This window comes from Typopeltis vanoorti, chromosome 20 (assembly GCF_054136105.1).
Source record: "Typopeltis vanoorti isolate ZY-2024b chromosome 20, IOZ_Tvanoo_1.0, whole genome shotgun sequence".
In the NCBI taxonomy this organism is placed as follows: Eukaryota; Metazoa; Arthropoda; class Arachnida; order Uropygi; family Thelyphonidae; genus Typopeltis; species Typopeltis vanoorti.
Window position 1 is genome coordinate 21,278,338 of NC_143568.1, and position 20,834 is coordinate 21,299,171.

Here is a 20,834-nt window from a genome sequence, read left to right on the forward strand (position 1 = left end):
CCGAAACATCTTTTCTTTTTCCTATTGTGATCAACACTATTGACAATTACTGACAAGCAACATTCTTAAATAGTTGCCTAGAACACATGATGGTGCACATAACATTGGTATGTATACTTGAACTATTATTATATGACACCTCTGGAAGTCCAAAGACTCATCGAGGGAGAGCATGCTAACAGCATCGAACAATTGATTCCTTCCAACTACTAACCATGCTCAAACTTGCTTAACTTCTTTTGTGAGCCATTAGCAGCAGAGGCACTACCAATCGACCAACCTTTACTGGCAACTATGTATCATGTTACTAGGGAGTGTGCTCCTTCACTTGGAAAAACCTGAATTTGAACTCCTAGATGGAATGCAATTCTAGGAGTTCAAATCTTGAATTTGAACTCCTAGAATAATATAACAAGAATGCAAGATCTTGTTATATTATTCTCTATATCTAGAAAATAATTCAGTATAAAAGTGTCCCTGTCATTGAATTTTCTGTTATATAACCTTAATTTTTCTGGGTGACTTTTCTGGTTTTGTCAGATATCACAATTTATGTATGATCACAATTTATGATCATCAGTCAGAAGATGATCTCTCATTGTAAATGTATGCAGTAGTTTAGTGCTTTATTTAATGGTTGCTGTCTTAATTCAGCTTGTTTTTTTTGAAAAGCTGGCTGTAATAATAAGCAAAACATCAGCAGTTTAAAAAGAATTATTTTCTTTGTATGACATTTTTCTAGCATTGTTTTCAGTTTATTACTGGAAAAACTCATTTAATGACATGAGAATATAAATTCAATTTTTAAACATTAAGATATATATAAACATTCACAATCATCCAGGGTTATAAATCAGTTCAGTTATATAATTTGCAAATTTGTAAATTTTCTGAATTAATATATGTCACGGCATATTGAAGTTTTTCATTAAACTTTGATCATTATAATAGTAGTGGCAAAAATTTTATGTGCACCATAGTTGATTTAAAAATTATTATTATTATTATTATTGTTCCGGGAAACTCCAAGGAGTCAACAGACTCATCGAGGGAGGCCCTAACATCATGTCAAGAACAACTATTCAACATTCACACAGTATCTATCATACCTTGCCTTGAACTCATTCACGGTCGTAGCACCCACAACAGACTCTGGAAGCTTATTCCACTCATTCACCACTCTCCAAGTAAAAAACCTAGCTCTAACACCCTTGTCAACCACGCTCTTGCCCAGCTTCCATGCATGGCCCAATGAAGTAGAAAAGACTTCAACAAAGTTGCATAATTACATCTCACTATTATTTACCTAAACCTGAAATATATGCATGAGGGAACACTCACATGACAGAGAAATGTGAAATCTGAAACATTCTTATAAAAACAACTAATAAATCTAAGAACAATGGTAACAAAGTAAATGGTAAAGAAAGAGGTTTGTGTGATTGGTCAAGTAAAATAGAAAACATGACAAAATTAAAAAGAAAGTTATCGGAAATGATCAAAACAATAGAAACAGAATTAGAATACAAACAGGAAACAAAAAAAAAGTACAAAAGAAAAAAGGGAAAAAAAGGGAGAGGGGAATTATAACAGTACTATGAAGAATATTTCATTTTGAGTAAAGGGGATAAAAATCCCTTATTGTTTTTCAGCCAGTATGCGAAACTAAGATCTAAGAAACTAAAACAATAAGGGATTTTTATCCCCTTTACTTATCAACCTCGCCAGAAAAAATAGCCATTTGGCTTTTCATCTTAATATTTCATTTTATAAGTTTGGAAAACTGGACAATAATCTTAGAAATGTGGTTAAATTAGTTTTATTATTTTATAAATTTTAATTAATTTTAACCTTTGTAGTAAAATTAATAAGCTCATATATATGAAACAAAGAATGATGATAGTGAAAAATAAAAAAAATTTTCAGAGGATAATATAAATAGAGAAAATTATTTAAAAGCACTTCTTGGAATTCTTTAAGAGTTAGGAACACTGGAACTCAATTGGATTCATGGGACTGGAAACAGAAGTATTAGTACTGTTATCTGTTTATGAAAAAAAGGAATTATTCTCACTGGCTTTCATACTGAGAATAATTTCTGTAATTCATTTGCAGCAGTTAGGGTCAGATGAGTGGAAGCAGTAGTCAGACCAAGGAAAGTAGGAGCAGAAATTCTAGAGAACATTTCAATTGGCTCTTATTGTACCAGAGGATGTAAAGTTGGGAGTGGTTGGAGGAGGGGTTTTCTCTGATAGAGCAGATTTGTTCAAGATTGTGGTCTCAGTTGTAGAGGAAGGAGAGGTAACCTCTGTGGTGTATTTGGAAGAAGGTCAAAAAGAGATTTGAAATATTTTGGGAGTGAATCAGTTATCAGGAATTCAAGTAGGTAGATGTACATCTGCTTTTGACCATATCTGGCTCAAGTTTTCCTTGCCCCATTTAGTAACACCAATAACCACTCAGACCTCTTCACTTTTCTTCCCATGGAACTCGACCATATGCAATCCAACTATCTAATCTGTTAGATATCCAACTATCTAATGTTGAGGAAATCAACCTCAACATCCAAAATTTCAACTGGCTACCATATATCAACACTACCAACCAAGCTGGATGAGAAGCAGAAGTCACTGCTATAAGTAATGACCTAACACTGGGAAACGTGTGCCCCAGTTGTGGCAAAAAGTATAATGGGGTGTGTAGTTTGGTCATTGGAGATGTAGCTGCAACGTGGGTTTCTGTCAGGAAACCCACGTTGCAGTCCGGAAGACGGTAAATGTTAGTAAAGTAGATGTGAAAATGAGTTTAGTAAAGAGATTCTGTCTTGGTTTTGACTTTTTTGATGGGATTTGTTTGAGGGAGATTCACTTTCATCTCTGTTATTGTTTTCTAAGAGTCTTAAGTTTAATCATGATTAGATGGAAGGTTATAGTGAGGACATGCAGTGAGATTCTTGGATATAACATCTATAAAAAGAGAAACCAGTCTCTTTGTGATGATGTGTCCTTGAAAGTTCCCCACGCATACCACTACTCAGGCTCCCTCTCCAGACATGACCTGAGTATGTGGCAGTAGGATTATGTGCCAATTGATCGAGAAGCCTCCTGACCTGACCTGTTACTGATAGTTTCGGGCATGCACTAACTGCCAGCTAGCCTGCAGCCACACCATTTTAACTGATGCACCCTGAAAATAGAGGATAATGTGGCTATTTAAGTATATTTGTCATAGCCTTGAAGGGTATCACTTGCACTGCATAGAGAAGGGGAAGGGAGAAATGGAAACTAGAATCTCTGCTATGGAGACCAAACATGGCATTTGCCTCAGACCTCCAATAAGCTAGACAGTGGTATTTCATTGGGTGATGAACATCTACTACCTCGTAGTGTATAGTGTATATTTCTTCCAACTGGGAAAGTTTTGCATTAGGAATACTCTCTGATTTTGCCAGAGCCAGTTTTGTGTAAACAAGTTGCACTGCAAGAAGGCAGGGTTGACTTGACAGAGAAGCTGTATATTGTGCATTGCTGTCCATTAGTGGCACAAAACTATGTGCACATAGTTTTGTGCTATCTTTGGACTCCATTTTGATGCTGAAGTAAGAATATTATTGAAAAATGGAACTTGCCAAGCAATCTTGCTAAGATTTACAGACAGGAAGAAAAAGAAAACTGAAGGTACTTTACTTTAGTCCTTAAATTTGAATAATTGCTCTTTCTTGGTTGGTCAAGTGGTTAGCATCCCTGCTTTCCATCAAACAGGTCATTTTAAATCTTGCTGTTTCATGGTTATTTGTGAGGTCTTGAGATCAATGATTTCCATCATCCAATTATGATAACCACTCTACTTATTGGAAATCTGAAAAAAAAGTTGCATGTTTGATCTCTCTCGAAAATTAAATAAAGCAGATAACCTAATTCCTAGCCCACCAGTAATTCTAAATACACCCTCTGTCCAAAAAGAAACTGAACTTTTTGAAAATAGAAGAAATTAGTGCCCCACCTGTAGTATCTTTTTGTTGTCGAAAGCGGCAACCTTCGTTAGTGTTGTGTCAACTGTTTATGACATTTGTTTCGTTAGAAGCCGAGTTATAATGTCAAGAATGACTGTGTTTTGACGAACGGTCAGAAAATGAGTTTCAAACAGAGAACTGCGATTGACTTTTGTGTTAAACTTGGTAAAAGTTTTACTGAAATGCATACAATTCTTCAAAAGCATACTCAAGTTTACGAATGGTTTAAGTGATTTCAAAGTGATCGTGAGATGCTTGAGGATGACAAAAAGCCGGGCAGTCCAAAAAACTGGACTGAGCAAAGTTAACATCCAAAAAGTGCGTGATTTCATCAAAGAAAACCCAAAATCATCTGTGAGATTGATTGAAGATGAATTGGGGATTCCAAAATCAACTGTGCACAACGTTTTGACTGAGAGTTTGGTCCTTCGTAAATTGAATTCATGATTTGTTCCCCACAAGTTGACTGATGACCAAAAAATGTATCGAATTGAACACTGCAAGGACCTCATTAAAACTGCTCGTAAGGACTCGAACTTCCTTGAAACGATCGTTACTGGTGACGAGATGTGGTGTTTTGAGTATGAGCCTGAAACAGAGTGCTGAGTGGAGACCACCAGAAGAGGGGGCATCTGAAAAAAAGTCGCTTGGAGAAGTCAAAAGTAAAGACAATGCAATTTGTTTCTACGATTCCAAGGGCATTATCCACCAAGAATTTATTCAGCTTGGCCAAATGGTCAATGGTGAGTTTTATCTCGAAGTTTTGAAGCGAATGATAGCGAGAATTTGTCGCGTATGGCATGAATATTGTGATGCAGGCAGCTGGTCACTTTTGCACGATGATGCACCATCTTATCGTTCAAACATTGTGAGACAGTTTTTGAGCAAAAACCAAGTTTGTGTGTTGGATCACTCACTGTATTCACCTGATTTAGCACGTGTGAGTTTTCTCTTCCCCCGACTTCATTTGTTGATGAAAGGAAAGCGATACAACACCATTGAAAATGTTCAAGTGGCAGTAACCACAACCCTGAACAGTATCCCAAAAACCAATATAAAAAAACTCATTTAACAAATTAATTGACCGTGCTAAACACTGTATTGAAGCTGAGGGAGAGTATATTGATTGAAATAAATGATTTGAATAATTATAATTGGCCTGTGTTTTCTTTTCTATCATAAGTTCAGTTTCTTTTTGGACAGAGGGTGTATAAAGTAGCGCACACCTTTTTGTGGTTGGGATTCACATTAAAAAATAAATGCTAATCTTAAAAATTAGCTTAAAGTGTTTGATTGTGACACAAATTCACAGGAATCTCATTGCCCAATTATCTCTCTAATACCTATTTATATCTAATTCAATTATTTCCACTCAAAATGTACTTTTCAATTCAAAAGGCAAGAGAATTCTGCAGCTACATAATGCTTTAAATTATAGGCTTAAATTATGAAATTATTATAGCTTAAATGATGGTTTACTGTATCTATTGGTAGCCTCATTGCTCTAGCTGCTTCGACATTGATTCTTGACACCCAATAATTAAAGCTAGTCTTTAGTTGAGTTGTTAATCTTTTTTTCAATCTAAGAATATGCATGCAAGATACACTATGCTTATAAGCTGTCCCACTTTGGCCAGTCAGGCAGATCCTTCTCATCATACAGGAACATGAAGAGGATTTCATCTATTGATTCTTTGAGAATAACAAATATATGTGATAAGAAATTATATAAACTGTTTAGCTTTCAGAATTGTTCATCGCTTTTGAAATCTCATCTTAGTACTTATGTAGCCAGTCCAAGTATCTATATTCCCCTTTTTATTTTTTAAATGTAATTTATTTTAGGTTAAATGAAGGTTTTACTGTATTTATTGAACGAAAGATGGCAGGACTGATGCACGGAGATCCTCTTCGCCATTTTGAAGCAATTGCCGGATGGAAAGAGCTACAATATACGGTAAGTTTTGCTTAATTTGTATCATCTTGAACTGGATTTTTCTTCTCATAATCAAATTAACAACTATATAACAACAGACACAAGTCGAGGACAAATAGTCCTTGACTCATGTCTTGTTGCTGAGAGAAACTTAGCATGTTTAAAAGGAAAATATGGCTAAAATTTATAAGTTTGAATTGTAAATAAACAAATAGCAGTGCCAAGCACAGATAATTAGAATATGATAATTGTAAAATGTTTTTACAAAAGCTTCCATAATAACAATACCTTTTGATTGGTTTCATATCCTTTGTCTGTTATATCCTGTAAGAGACCTTTATGACAACTTCATCTGAATATATGCAGTATACATATACAGTACAAGTCTCCGTAACTCATTTGGTATAGACGAAGCCCTTTGGTTGGAAAGACCTGCGTTCAATTCCCATCTACGGCGTGAGGAACCTTTATCTGGTCTCTTTTGACTAAAGGTGAGTTAACCGATTACGAAGGTGGTGATTTTTTCTTCGTGACTTGGGTTTTTCATCCTTCAGAACAGGCAAACCAGTCCTGTTAACATACACGGCTACAATCATAAAATATACTACAGCAAGGAAGGCAACAGGAAACCATCTTGCTCATAATGATCTCCATAGTACGGTAGAATATTGTAGAATATAGACCCCACACTAGCCATATGGCTGAAATTAAAATATCCTTATAGACGTGTATAATGCTATGGGTTATATGCCCAGACTGACTTTGACCTGGATAGGATATCCATACAGTTGAATAATACTATGGTATGAATGTTTGTAAAAATTATTTGTCAGCTTGAAAATTATTAGTACTTCCCCTTTTTCCCAAATAGTGGGAGATGACTTTCATTGCTAGGTGTGATACTATCATTTTCCTTACTGGAGACCTGAAATGGCATAAAACAGTGTTTAGTCTCATCTCTAGGTAGAGTTCCTGTTTTTTTTATTATAACCAGTGTATAACTCTTTACTCACACAGGCTGGAATCTTATAGTACCAATGTGCTATAAGAGTTCAGCTTATAGTATTGTTTTAGCAAAGATTTAAAAAAAAACAAATAACTTATTTTACAGCTTTTCTTCTGGGCTTCTCACATAAGTTATGCCAAGATAATATAGTTAAATCAATGTACCTGTAGCAGTTATTCCTGGACTTCCATTACAGTGTGCAAGGTGTTTTGCTCAAGTGGTGGTGGTATTTTTTTGCATTTCTTTGGTTGATAAATAACACTTACGAATGCTAATCAAATGAAAATGTATGTAAGCAAAGTTTCTTCTATATAAAATGCAAGGTTGTTATATTGAAATATAAATTTTGCATAAGAAGTCCAATTCTGTGTATAGTGCCCACCACATTGTGCTCATTTCAAGGAAGGATGCTAAGATAAACTTACTTATTGGTGACCAAAGTGATTTTAAAAAAATCGTAAATTAAAGATGCCTATAAATTATATTTTTGGTTTCATCCTTTATTCAAGTGTAAGCAAACAAAGTTTGCAGGTGAAGTCAATTCATAGCTGGGTTACTTGTATACAGAGGCTAATGACTTCACATCAGTTGCCTTGGTATCCCATAATGAAAAGCAAATATCCTTATAGACATGTATAATGCTATGGGTTATACGTAGGACCACTACCCAGACTGAATTTAACCTGTATTGAGGTCTCGTCAGCGGGAACCAGACCCAGAAGTGCTACTGAGGTTGAAGTAAAGCAAAAGTTGTATTTTCATATACAAGTAGCCAAAAGGTGTCACACCTTATTACTAAAATACTCTGGATTAGAGGTAGATGTTGAAAGTTTTTTTCACTTGGTTATGCTAGCCTCTATATACAAGTAATGCAGTGGTGAAGTGACTTCATGCACAAACTTTGTTTGCTTACAGTTAGATAAAGGATGAAAATCAGGAATATAATTTCTTGGCATCTTTAATTTATAGTATAACCAAGCGAAAAAAACTTTCAACATTTAAAAAAAAAATGGTTTGATCATTAATGCACTTCCTTTGAATTATCTAATCTTTAACCTGCCACAGACTTATGGGCTACAGGCTTGCAAACCTTTTGTAGTGGAATTATTTTCAAAAATATTAAAATAATTTGTCACACATTATAAACTAATTTTAATGACTTGATAAACTTTTTTTATTTAATGTGAAATCCTATCCATTAACCTATAGTATTAGTACTATGTCATTGAACTTTTTCAAGCCACTTCAGGCTTTCAGATAGCAGGGTGTTTTTCTCACATTCTGGGTGATGAAATTCATTTCCCACCTAAAAAACATTTGCAAAACATCCATGCCAGCAGTGGAATTCAAACCATGTTTTGTTAGTTGAAGAGAATGAAAATGCTACCCAATCAGCCAACCATGTGGTAAACAGGCTCACTAGATCTGTTACAGTATTACTAAGCATCCTGAGAGAAAAAAAAAAAATTAATTATATAAGTATATATTGCATTCTTTCAAGTAACTGCTACATGTGGTAGGAGAGAACATTAGTAGAGTTTAGGGAAACCGAGAATTATGGCTTATGTGGCAGCTACCCTACCCCTTCCCAAACACACAGCACTGGTATGCTGTAGGTTTTACAGTCTTTTATGTGTGGAGTTGATATTAAATGGAGGGGGGGGGGGGGAAGGTTGTGTTGTTTTTGTAATTTTACATACTGTCATTTTCACACTGTTTGATGGTGTGCGAAGCAGGGGAAAGATGCTTTTATATCATGTCATCAGAGTATTTTAGGAATTTTGTTTATTACATATTGGAAATAAGGAACTATTACTGCACTTTTTATTCTTGATTGTTTATCCTTGTCAGGAGGACGTTTGCAAGGACTTGTTGATCGTCTTGTACATACATCCATTTTGAGAAGGGATAGCTAAATACATTTCAGTTCTTGATATTGTTTTTTTTCAATTTGGGAAGCAAATCAAAGCATGGAAGTTTCATATCAATATTATTTAGGGGACGAAGGAGTACTTATCATTCATAACTTTTCATAAAATCAAATGCAGATGTGAAACATGTCTTGCACTGTCATACAAAATGTGGAATATCTAACCAGAGGAGTTTCTTTCTTTATTTTGAAGTCTTATTTCACAGAACCAGAACAACAGAAACAGTACATACGCATGTATCACCCATTTGTGATTCATGCATGGCATGTACCTTTTCAAATGACTATCATAGAACTTGGACTTTCCTTAAATCTTTTTAGTGTCATTTTTGCTTCAGGACACATTTTGCTATTTTTCATTCCCTAGTCTGTTATTAATAAGAAGCCTGAATGGCAAAGAAATGGAGCTAGTTGAAGAATTAGATAAGTACCAGATCGACATAATAGGGGTGACTGAAACAAAAAAGACAAAAACTGGTGAAATCTTCCAATGTTATATTCAGGCAATAACAATCAAGGAAAAGAAGGAGTAGCCATAGTATTCAACACAAAATACGAGGCTAATCTTCTTTCTTCTTGAATGGCAGGCAGTCTCAAGTAGAGTGATGTGAGCAAATATCAGAATGGGGGATTGGACAGTGAGACTTATTTGTGCCTATGGTCCCACAGAAGGTTCTACTAAGATAGAAGTGGAGGAATTTTTTGATGCTTTAGAGAAAGCAACTGACATAGTGAAAAAGGAAAAGTTGATTCTTGTTGGAGATCATTTCCTACTCTGCTTTAAGATCCCCAACAAGGACTAACTTTTCCTTTTTCACTGTGTCAGTTGCAAAAATATTTTGGGAAAATTTGGAGAAAAGAGCAAAGCTAATAATAATGGTAAATACCTGCTCAGGACGTGGACTGGTTATTACTAACACCATGTTCCAACATAAAAATGTGCACAAATTCACATGGAGAGAAGAGGCAAGGAATAAGAAAAGTCTCATTGACTACGTTATTGTTGATAGTGACGTTTTCTCCCTGGTGCAGGATACCAGAGTGTACAGAGGATTTGAAATTGGAAGTGATCACTATTTAGTCTTGAGCAGGATAAAATTGAATTTTGTATTGAAAAGAATAACATGTAAGAAAGTTTTGAAATGAATAAAAGTTGAGCAGCTCTCAGATGTGAACTGTAGACTATAAAATACACAAAGATTATTGAAATAACAATGAAAGAGTTTGAGAACAGCAACCAAACCTTGGAGAAAACCCTGATTGATTCAGCCAGAGAGGCATGTGGTGAGGTTGTCTTCAAGGATAGAAAAATCAGAACTCCATGGTGGACACAGGAAGTTAAAGAGGCAGTGAAGGAAAAGAAGAAAACATATCAAAAGTTCCTGGCAAATAAGTCAGCTTTTGCTCTTAGAGAATACAGAGACAAATGTAAGAAAGCGAAACACTGCGTAAAACTAGCTAAACAAAAAGTCATGGGAGGACTTTGGCAAGAACATAGAAAATAAATATCAAGAAGGTGGTAAGATATTCTGGAAGTTGTTGAAGAAGCTTAGAAATGGAGGAAAGAGTGCTGTAAAAAGAGTTAGAGATGATAAAGGCGAAATGAAAACGGGAGAAAAAGATATCCTTGAAGTGTGGAGTAATTACTTCGAAAAATTGCTAAATGAAACAAGCAGTGATAGCACAGTGGTAAAAAAACACTCAAATGGCATACAATCAGGAATACATATCCATACTTGAAGTAGAAAAAGCCATCAAAGGCTTGAAATGTGGAAAGGCAGCAGGAGTAGATGATATTCGACTAGAAATGCTGAAGTATAGTGGAATAAAAGTCTTACAGTTGCTGCACTTCATAGTTCAGAATGCCTGGACAGAGGGACGAATTCCTGATGATTGGAGTAGATCTCTAATAGTGCCCATATATAAAAAGGGAAATAAAACTGAATGTGAGAATTACAGAGGTATTTCCCTACTGAGTGTTCCTGGCAAGATCTATGCAAGTATATGGTTGAGAAGAATTGTGGAAGAAATGTTTGGTGAAGAACAAGCTGGATTCAGGCCAAATAGAGGCTGTCAGGATCAGATCTTCACTTTATGACAGATAGTTGAAAAAGCATAGGAATATAACAAAGATCCATATTTAAGTTATGTCGATCTGGAAAAGGCATATGACAAGGTGCCAAGAAAGAAGCTATTCAATACGCTGCAGTTATATGGTGTCAAGGGGGCATTATATCAAGCAATACTTTGTCTTTATTTGAGTTGTAAGTCAGCAGTTAGAATTGAAGGAAGTACAGGAAGATGGTTTAATGTTAAATCTGGTGTGAGACAAGGATGTACATTATCCCCTCTGTTATTCATGATCTATATGGATCACATTATGAAGGAAAGTGGTATTAAACGTGATATCAGAATTGGAGATGTTATTTCAGCTTGCTTTATGTGGATGATGTTATACTTCTAAATAAATCCGCTACAAGTTTGCAAGATTCCCTGACTAAGTTGAATAACTGTTGTAATAGATATGGTATGAAGGTCAGCAATAAAAAGACAAAGACAATGAAAATAGGTAGAATCGTTGAAATTGTCAACTGTGTGTTGAACGGGGAACCTGTGGAACAAGTAAAACATTTCAGCTACTTAGGCACGATTTTTACTGAAGATGGTAAATTAAATATGGAAATAGACAACGGAATCAATAAAGCTGATATGGTAAGAAATCAATTGAATAAATTCATATGAGAAATTAGTCGGAACACTAAATTAGCTGTATACAAGACAGCGTTCAAACCAATTTTAACTTATGGATCTGAGAGCTGGGTCAGAAGTAAAACACTTGACCAAAGACTGGAGACCACAGATATGAGAGTCCTGAGAAAGATTAGAGGCGTGAACAGATGGCATCAATGGCAATATCATATTAAAAATGAGGATATTAGGAAAGAACTTGACATTGTCAGTATCCTGGAATGTGTTAGCAGAGCTAATCTCAGGTGGTATGGTCACATAAACAGAATGGCGAGGAAAGATTAGCAAAACAAGTGTTCTCTGCCTGGTTGACAAGAAAACGACCCAGAGGAAAACCAAGATATAGGTGGATTGATATGGTACAAAGTGCCTTAGACGATAGAAATATAAGATCTGATAATGTTTGAGTCTTGACAAGTAACAGGCTGATTTGAAGGAAAATTGTAGATAGTAATGATGTAAATTTTTCATTTAGTACTATTATATCCTGTACACCCCTTGAGGGTACATTTTCAGGAATTTGATGATGATGATAGTCTGTGTACCACTTCAGATTAGTTCTGCTTACACTTTTTTTGAATACTAAGTATAATCAGTTTTATTTTTATTTTATCCTTATTATATTTTACTTTATTTTATCATCTTTATTTTTAATGTGGTTATGCTATTGAAGCCACTCATCACTTATCTGATTTTCTTAAGTGCTGTCATATCTATTATTATTAATATTCAGGCCTCTATTGAGTCAAGAGACTTATATCACCTCTACTTCTTTCTACCAAACTCGGCAGTCCACATTCCTTCAGCTGATCCTCATAACTAACATTGTACAGTCCTGAAACTTTGTTATCTACCTCTGTACCCTTTCCACAGTTAATTTATCCCCTTCAAATACTGGGGACCAAATTTGAGAACAAGTGTGATCTGATCAGTCTTATACAACGGAATGATAACTCTCTTATCTCTTCAGGTCAGCATCCTTCTCAGTATTGCAGCAATCCTCTGGGTTACTTTCACCACCTTTGCAATATGTTCCCTGAATTTCAGTTTTCTATCAATCATCACCCCCAGATCTCTTGTCTCCCCTACTTACTCCAGTATAGCTCCTCAAATAGAGTATGCAGCGTCCCATTGATCTGTCCCAAACCTCAGGACCTTACATTTTGCTGCATTAAACCGAAACCCCCCATTCATTTGTCCATCTGTCCAGTTTATTTAAATTCTCTTTAAGTGCTGCCACATCTGCACTATTGCTAATAACCCTGCCCAGCTTCACATCATCCTCAAACTAAATATCCCCTTGCAATCCATCGACAATGTCATTGATATAAAGGTTAAACAATACAGATCCCAGTACTGAGCCCTGTGGAACTCCACTTGTAACCTTCTGCCTACTTGATATTGCCCCACCATACACAACTGTGATACCTATCACAGCCTATCCTGAATCCAGTTGACTAACCCGACATCTAAACCCATGTGCTGCAACTTAAGTATCAGCTTATCATGTAGTACCCTATCAAATGCCTTTGCAAAATCAAAAAAATTGCAGTATATGCCTTTCCTTCATCAACTGCTCTTGTCACTTTATTATAAAAGGCAATCATATTACTAAAGCAAGAGCTCACTTTAACAAATCCGTGTTGATTCTCACAGATAACATTACCCTCATCCACCCAACACTGTATATGGTCCCTCACTAATTTCTCCAAGACCTTAGCAACTATCGATGACACACAAACTGGCCTATAATTAGACAGTTTGTAGTCTCCGGCCTTCAGTCAGCCTTGAAGACTTTTGTGTATTGTAACTTGGTGTCTTGAGTGATTTTTCTCGGGTTCCATTTGATTTTATTTAGCTGACACCACACTATCTCTTTAAACATATTTAGCTCAGTGGGACTGTCATGTCTTTGTTTTAAACCTAATTAATGCTGCTATAGAATATTTGATGCTGACTGCTTTGTCTCCTATCTCTCAATTACATGTGGTTTCCAGCATCTTTCTACTAGTAAAAAATAAAATAACTACCCAGTCTAGCCATAAATACTGTTACAACTGGAACACCACATAAACTTTTAATCTATCAGTAATCATTACAGCTGTCAGCACATACAAACCACATGTATAGTGGTTTGTAGTGTGCATATAGCAGCATTCAATGTTTGAAACTTCCCCCTTTTGCTTTCATACACACCTGAAGTTCACGAGCCCACATATCGATGAAAGCATGCACAACATCCAGTGGAAATGCTTCCACTGCTCACTCCAAATCCACCTTCAAGCTAGTGATGCTGCGCTGTCATTTCTTGCAGGCTACTATCTCAAGCTCCAACCACAATTTGAAGCCCACTGGATTCAGATTGGGATTTCCAGACTGCCAGTCAGATGGTGATATGTGGTCAGGCACATTTGTCTTCAACCACTGTTGTGTTGTCCTCACCTTGTGTGCAGGAGCTGATCCTATTGTAAAATCCACTGCCTACCGTGAAACAGGATTATGTTCAGGAGCCTTACCACAGGTTTTGTTATGGTGTGTTGATGCACTTTGACCAAGGTTTTGGTCCCTTTCTCGCAGAAATGCAAGTTGGATACTCACCCCAAACCAAACCATCACTGACATGGGGTGATTACCTCACTGAATCCTCATGGGTGAAAATATAGTGAAAATTTTCTCATCTGTGAAGGATATCTATGCGACTATTGTGCACATACCATGGAGGACTGCGTTTGATTTTATCACCATCTTCTGCATAAGTTATGATGTTAGGAAGTGCCCAGTGGAATAACGATAGGCTCTCACCCCAAAGTCATTAGTACACATGACATCATTCTCTGCAAAACGTTAATCTCTCTCTCTCTCTCGACATCACTTTCTGCATTCTCACAAGATTACGATTATGCCTTCACAGCCCTCACAAGCTGTTGCGTGCTAACACATTTTGGTCGAACTGTTCTTTGGCAGTCAGATACATCTTCTATATCATTATAATAGTCAATAGTTCAATACACAAACATTCTACTGATTCTGAGTGTTTTTAGCATGTTGAAAGTAGCAGGTGGCTAGTTCTGTGTCTGTGCCAGTGTGGAAATTGTAGCAGTATTTATGGCAAGACTGTATAAATAAATAAATAGATGCCTTCATATGATAGCAATTAACTTATCCTTAAGTTGAAAAAGCTATTATACAGGGTACTTGCATCTAAGATCGATTTAAATCCATGACTTTTCAACTTAAGAGCTTCATCTCTGCCAGGTGAACTGTGGCAGCTCACTCGCCATACCAGCCTTACTTTTTCTATTATCCATATTTAATTTACCATTCTTACTAAAAAATTGTGTACCTAAATAGTTGAAATATTTTGGTGTTCTAGAATGCAATTGATATTTTCTATTTTTTAAGCTAATTTTTATACCATGTTTGTTTAGCAGCTATTTAATTTGATTAGACACTTCAGTTCTTCATGTGGAGGTTTAATGGAATATTAACAGCACTAAGAAAGGATTAAAAGCTATTTTAATTCTTCCAAATGTCTCAGTAACTGAATTTCACCTCAGTTACTGAGACATTTTCAGATAGTACTGAACATGTGGGTATGCCCACAGGATCTTCTGGAAGAAAAAACAGACTCTTTATTAGGATCTGCAGCTGCACTCAGAAATTGACTGAATTCAAATAAATACAGATGCAAGAAAGTTTCCAAAATATGTGAGATGCCCTCTATGGGTGTTTGTAGAAGGCCTAGGTTGTACATTGGGATCTGAGGTTTAATGTTTCACATATTTTGGAAACTTTCTTGCATCTGTATTTATTTGAATTCAGTCAATTTCTGAGTGCAGCTGCAGATCCTAATAAAGAGTCTGTTTTTTCTTCCAGAAGATCCTGTGGGCATATCCAATACATGGATGTACAAGACCAAATTGACCATAGATATGATTGCAGATGTATGTTTTTTATTCATCTGTGTGGATGGTTGTGATCTGCCTGTCTGTTCACAAAGTATGCCAACTTGTAGGAACAGGGCACTTTATATACTACAGGCACTGAGAGAGGAGGACATTGATCTTTAGTGGAACAGATAAACATAGCAAGTTTCCAGTGAGACTTGAACACTGCAAAGGCTGTATTTTTTAAAGACCTGGCTATTTTTTTCAGATATACCTCAGATATAGGAGGTTGTGAGGATATATTGGAACAATTAAAATAGTTTTTAATCCTTTCTTAGTGCTATTAAAACTCTAGTATGATGTCCTCCCAACACTTAATCCTTAACACACTTGAATGCTTGTTGAAATTTACTTTTTCTTCAAATATTTCTATGGTTGCTGTTCATCAGAATTGGCATTGGCAATTCCTCAGTTCTCCTCTAAATTTTTTAAAAGATGTGCGTCAGCATTCCTTCCACTGCTGTCTTATTTAGACAGTCGGTCCTCTTATGTTTTTCCTGCTTATTAAAATTTACAGATCTTCAAATTCAGTGCTAACATTTTTTTTCCTAAATTTTCTGCCCATTCACAGTATTAATATGCTATCAGTTGAAAAAAATAACCGGCGTATGGGATTACTATTAAAAAAAAAAAAAATTAGTAATCAGAAATTACTGCATAGAACCATCAAAAAGGTAATCCTGTAATGTATATAATCAAGTTGCTTAAATTTACATAATTTATTATATAGATTAAAACAAGAGGTGAGGATGATCCACTGACCAAACTGGTCCCTGATCTTAAAGGAATAGATCCAGATGATGCTTTCTCTACAGTTCCTTATGAGAAAGGCCATACATTTCTGTTTCATTTGGAACAAATACTTGGAGGCCCAGGTAAGTAAACTAAAATATAAGTGTATGTTGCATTGGCTTCAATTAATCCCAGTTAAGTAACTAATGAAAATAAATCATAAAGAACATCTCTTTACCCCAACTGGCCACGACGTCCATAGACGTTGAGCTAAATCTATTTTGAATAAATGAATAACATGGATAAGAGGTGCAATTTGGTGTCACTATTTCATCCACATTGACCGGTAGGGAAGTTAATGAAGAAAAGATCCTAAAAGAATTCAGCTTGGTTTTTATTATTAAAAAAATTTCATCAGTTTAGAAGATTCATCACAGGAAATCTCACTCATCTAGAAAACTTATCTATCATTTTGAACAGTCATCTGATTTACATTCCTAACATTCTCAGTACATGCTCTGCTAATGCATTCCACCCAACAACCCTCTGTTAAAAAATCGAACCATTACTATGAATATTAAAAATTCTGCTAGTTCTGAGGGCATACTCCAGTTGTTCTCAAACATTGTGCCCCAGAACTAATACGTGTTCAGTATATCGTCTGTACAATCTTTTATATTTTGCCAGTACTTATTCTAATGAAAGCAATTGTATATCCAGTGTATTCCAAAAAAAAAAGGGGGTGGAAATAGAAGTTTACTGTCAAAATACAAACCAATCACCATCACCTCAGTCCACACCAAAATCATTGAGAAAGTGATCATTAGCCAACTTCTCCAGTACCTACAGGCCCACCAATTAATAAACAGCTGCCAGTATGGATTTGGCCATTCAAGATTCCCACTGACCTCTTAGTTTACATCTCCCACTACTGGACATATGCTATAGAATGGTTCAGAGAAATTTGGGCTGTCGCTCTTGACATTTCCAGACCTTTCGACCATGTCAGGCATTGAGGCCTGCTAAACAAATTGCCATTCTTTGGTCTCCTTGCCACCCTCCAATATGGGTAGCCAGCTTTCTCTCTGGTTGTTCACTACATGTCATGGCAATGGCTCCCTCTCTTTAAACTTCACTATCAGTGAAGGAGTGCATCTCAGAATTCTGTTTTATCATCTACCCTTTCTCCTGTACATAAATAACCTACTTTGAGTTATCACTAATCCTATTCATAGCTTTGCAGATGATAATACTCTCCCTTCATCCTCATTTGACAAACCATGCAGTGCTCAGATATCCCAGGCTTCAAGATCATCTACAACCAGTGCCTTAAATGTTGATCTGCGTACCATCCTGCAATGGAACAAGAACAATCTGGTAACCTTCAGGTCCACCAAAACAGGCTTCCTTTTTTTTTCACAAAAGAGAGCTCAATAACCCTTACTCTCAGTAATACATGAATCACAAAATAGGATCAAATCTCTACTTGAACTAACATTTGCTTCCGATCTCTTCTGGCATAAACATATCACATCAATATCTTCTATGGCATCAAAGAAACTAGACTATTCTTTTATTCAAGATGCTATGTTATACCTACCCAATTCTTAACTCTATACAAATCCCAGATCTGTCCATCCTTAGAATGCTGCTCAGATGTTTGTATTGGTCCACATAAAATTTCTCTAAAAATTCTTGATGCTGTTCAGAGGCGAGTACTTCACATAGATGATCCGTCTCTTACAGATTCACTTCAACTTCTATCTCACAAATACAGTTTTTGGCACTGTCTTGATTCGGTTCAGTGGAGAATTATTCAGTGCATAGATGCTTCTCTTATAGATTCACATGAACTTCTATCTCAAGGTGCAATGTTTTGGCAATGGCCATTACTCCATTGAACTGGTAACAGTCTTTCCTCCACTTTCTATTAGAGCTGTTTATGGGGGGGAAGGGGGGGAATTGAATCACTCTTCATAACCATTTCACAGTCTACATTGGTGGTTCCCAATACCATGCTCATATCAGAGTTATGCTGCTAGATATATTCTATTGAATATCATCATTAACTTCTTCCTGACATGTACCCTCAAGGGATGTACAAGATATGATAGTACTACATGAAAAATTTACATCATTACTAACTTCCTATCTACAATTTTCCTCCAAATCAGTCTGTTACTTGTCAAGACTCCAACATTATCAGATCTTATATTTCTATCGTCTAAGGCACGTTGTACCATATCAATTCACCTATAACTTTGTCTTCCTCTGGGTCGTTTCTCTGCCATCCTGGCAGAGAACACGTGTTTTGCTAATCTTTCCTCGCCCATTCTGTTTAAGTGACCATACCACCTGAGATTAACTCTGCTAACGCATTCCTGAATGCTGACAATGTCTAGTTCTTTCCTAATAACCTCGTTTTTAATATGATATTGACATTGATGCCATCTCTTCACTAATTCAATATTTTTTAATTCAATTCAATTTTTTTATTAATTCAATTATTCAATGTATTTTAGTCTACAGTTCACATCTGAGAACTGTCAACTTTTATTCACTTTAAAACTTTCTTACATGTTATTCTTTTCAATATGAAATTCAATTTTATCCTGCTCAAGACTAAATAGTGATCACTTCCAATTTCAAATCCTCTGTACACTGTGGTGTCCTGCACCAGGGAGTAAACATCACTATCAACAATAGCATAGTCAATGAGACTTTTCTTATTCCTTGCCTCTTCTCTTCATGTGAATTTGTGCACATTTTTATGTTGGAACATGGTGTTTGTAATAACCAGCCCATGTCCTGAGCAGAAATCCAACAAGTATATGTCATTATTATTAGCTTTGCTCTTTTCTCCAAATTTTCCCAAAATATTTTTGGTGTCTGACAATCATTTCCCACTCTGCTATTTAGATCCCCAACAAGGACCAACTTTTCCTTTTTCATTGTGTCAGTTGTTTTCTCTAAAGCATCAAAAAATTCCTCCACTTCTACCTTAGTAGAACCTTCTGTGGGACCATAGGCACAAATAAGTCTCATTGTCCAATTCCCCATTCTGATATTTGCTCACATCACTCTACTTGAGACTGCCTGCCATTCAAGAAGATTAGCCTCATATTTTGTGTTGAATATTATGGTTACTCCTTCTTTTCCTTGATTGTCATTGCCTGAATATAACATTTTGTATTTATTGCTCAGAAAGATCTCGCCAGTTTTTGTCTTTTTTGTTTGTCATCCCTGTTATGTCTATCTGGTACTTATCTAATTCCTCAGCTAGCTGCATTTCTTTGCCATTCAGACTTCTTATGTTGATATTGAGTTGGGGTGTGCTTTCAGATTTGTTCTAGTAGCTGACTTTTCGCTGTTCGCCCTGGTTCCCTGGTGAAAACAATGGGGGCCTTGTTTAACCAGGCGACGCCCCAGCCGGCATGAAATTTTGTCTTGTTGTACCATTATTTTGTATATTGGTTTAAGCCAATAAGAATGCAATTTGGTCAGCTAAATCCCAAATTGCCAGACCATCCTCGTTCGTTCAGTATCCAGGTAGATACCCAACATGGTGCACTACGAGAAGGTGAGGATTGGACATTAGGTCAGAAGCCCTGGTCGGTTCTCCACATTCCTTTAAAGGCTATGTGGAGGTCTCCTCTCAGTTATACAGCTTTGACCTTTAAGCACCCCACACATACAAGGGTGGACTGAAAAGTTCTTGGCCTCGACCATAGATGGCGACACTATCGGCGATTTTTTTTTTTTTTCTAAGTTGGTATGTCTGTCATAAGCATCCATGTGAAATTACAAGTCATTCCATCAAGTAGTTTGTTTTATAAAGCTGTCTGAAGTGAAAGCATTGTCTGTATCCCTTGAAATTGATAAAATTGAGTATCATGCGGTTATAAATTTCTTTGGAAAAGAAGTCTTAATGCCAAAAGAAATTCATTCGAAGTTCATAAAAGTTTATGGGCACTGTTCTCCTTCATTTTCAACAATTAAGAAATGGGCTGCCGAGTTTAAATGTGGCCGTACCAGTCTTGAAGATGATCCACGTGATCCAAAAAGTGTAACAACACCAGAAATCATTGATCAAGTGCACGATATGGTATTGGATGACTGGTGAGTCAAAGTGCGTGAAATTGCTGAGACTATAGGCATTTCAAAAGAACCTGTAGGATATATTTTGCACGAAGAATTGCATATGAAAAAGCTTTGCGCAAGATGGGTGCTGTGTTTACTCACAGCAGATCAAAAATGCACCTGCATGAAAATATCTGAACAGTGCTTGGAGTGTTTTAACAAGAATAAAACTGATTTTGTGCTTCAATTTATTATTATGGATTAGACTTGGATTCACCATTATACAAACCAGAATCCAAACAGCAGTGAAAACAGTGGACAGAAGCCAGTTGTTCCGCTCTAAAGAAGACAAAGTCTGTTCCATCAGCAGGAATGGTCATGACATCGGTGTTTTGAGATGCTAAATGCATTTTGTTTATTAATTATCTTGAAAAGTGTAAAAC

General features: G+C 36.2%; 1 protein-coding gene across 3 annotated transcripts in view; it reads left to right on the top strand.

The window, feature by feature from the left end:
- The window catches only part of LOC150095275 (leukotriene A-4 hydrolase), a 227,299-nt gene that overhangs the window by 129,015 nt on the left and 77,450 nt on the right, over nt 1-20,834 (top strand). For all 3 annotated transcript variants that reach the window (XM_090410547.1, XM_090410546.1, XM_090410548.1), the window contains exons 10-11: nt 5,858-5,969; nt 16,310-16,454. In XM_090410547.1, the coding sequence (XP_090266673.1) occupies nt 5,858-5,969; nt 16,310-16,454 (257 nt within the window). The remainder of the gene's footprint in view (nt 1-5,857; nt 5,970-16,309; nt 16,455-20,834) is intronic.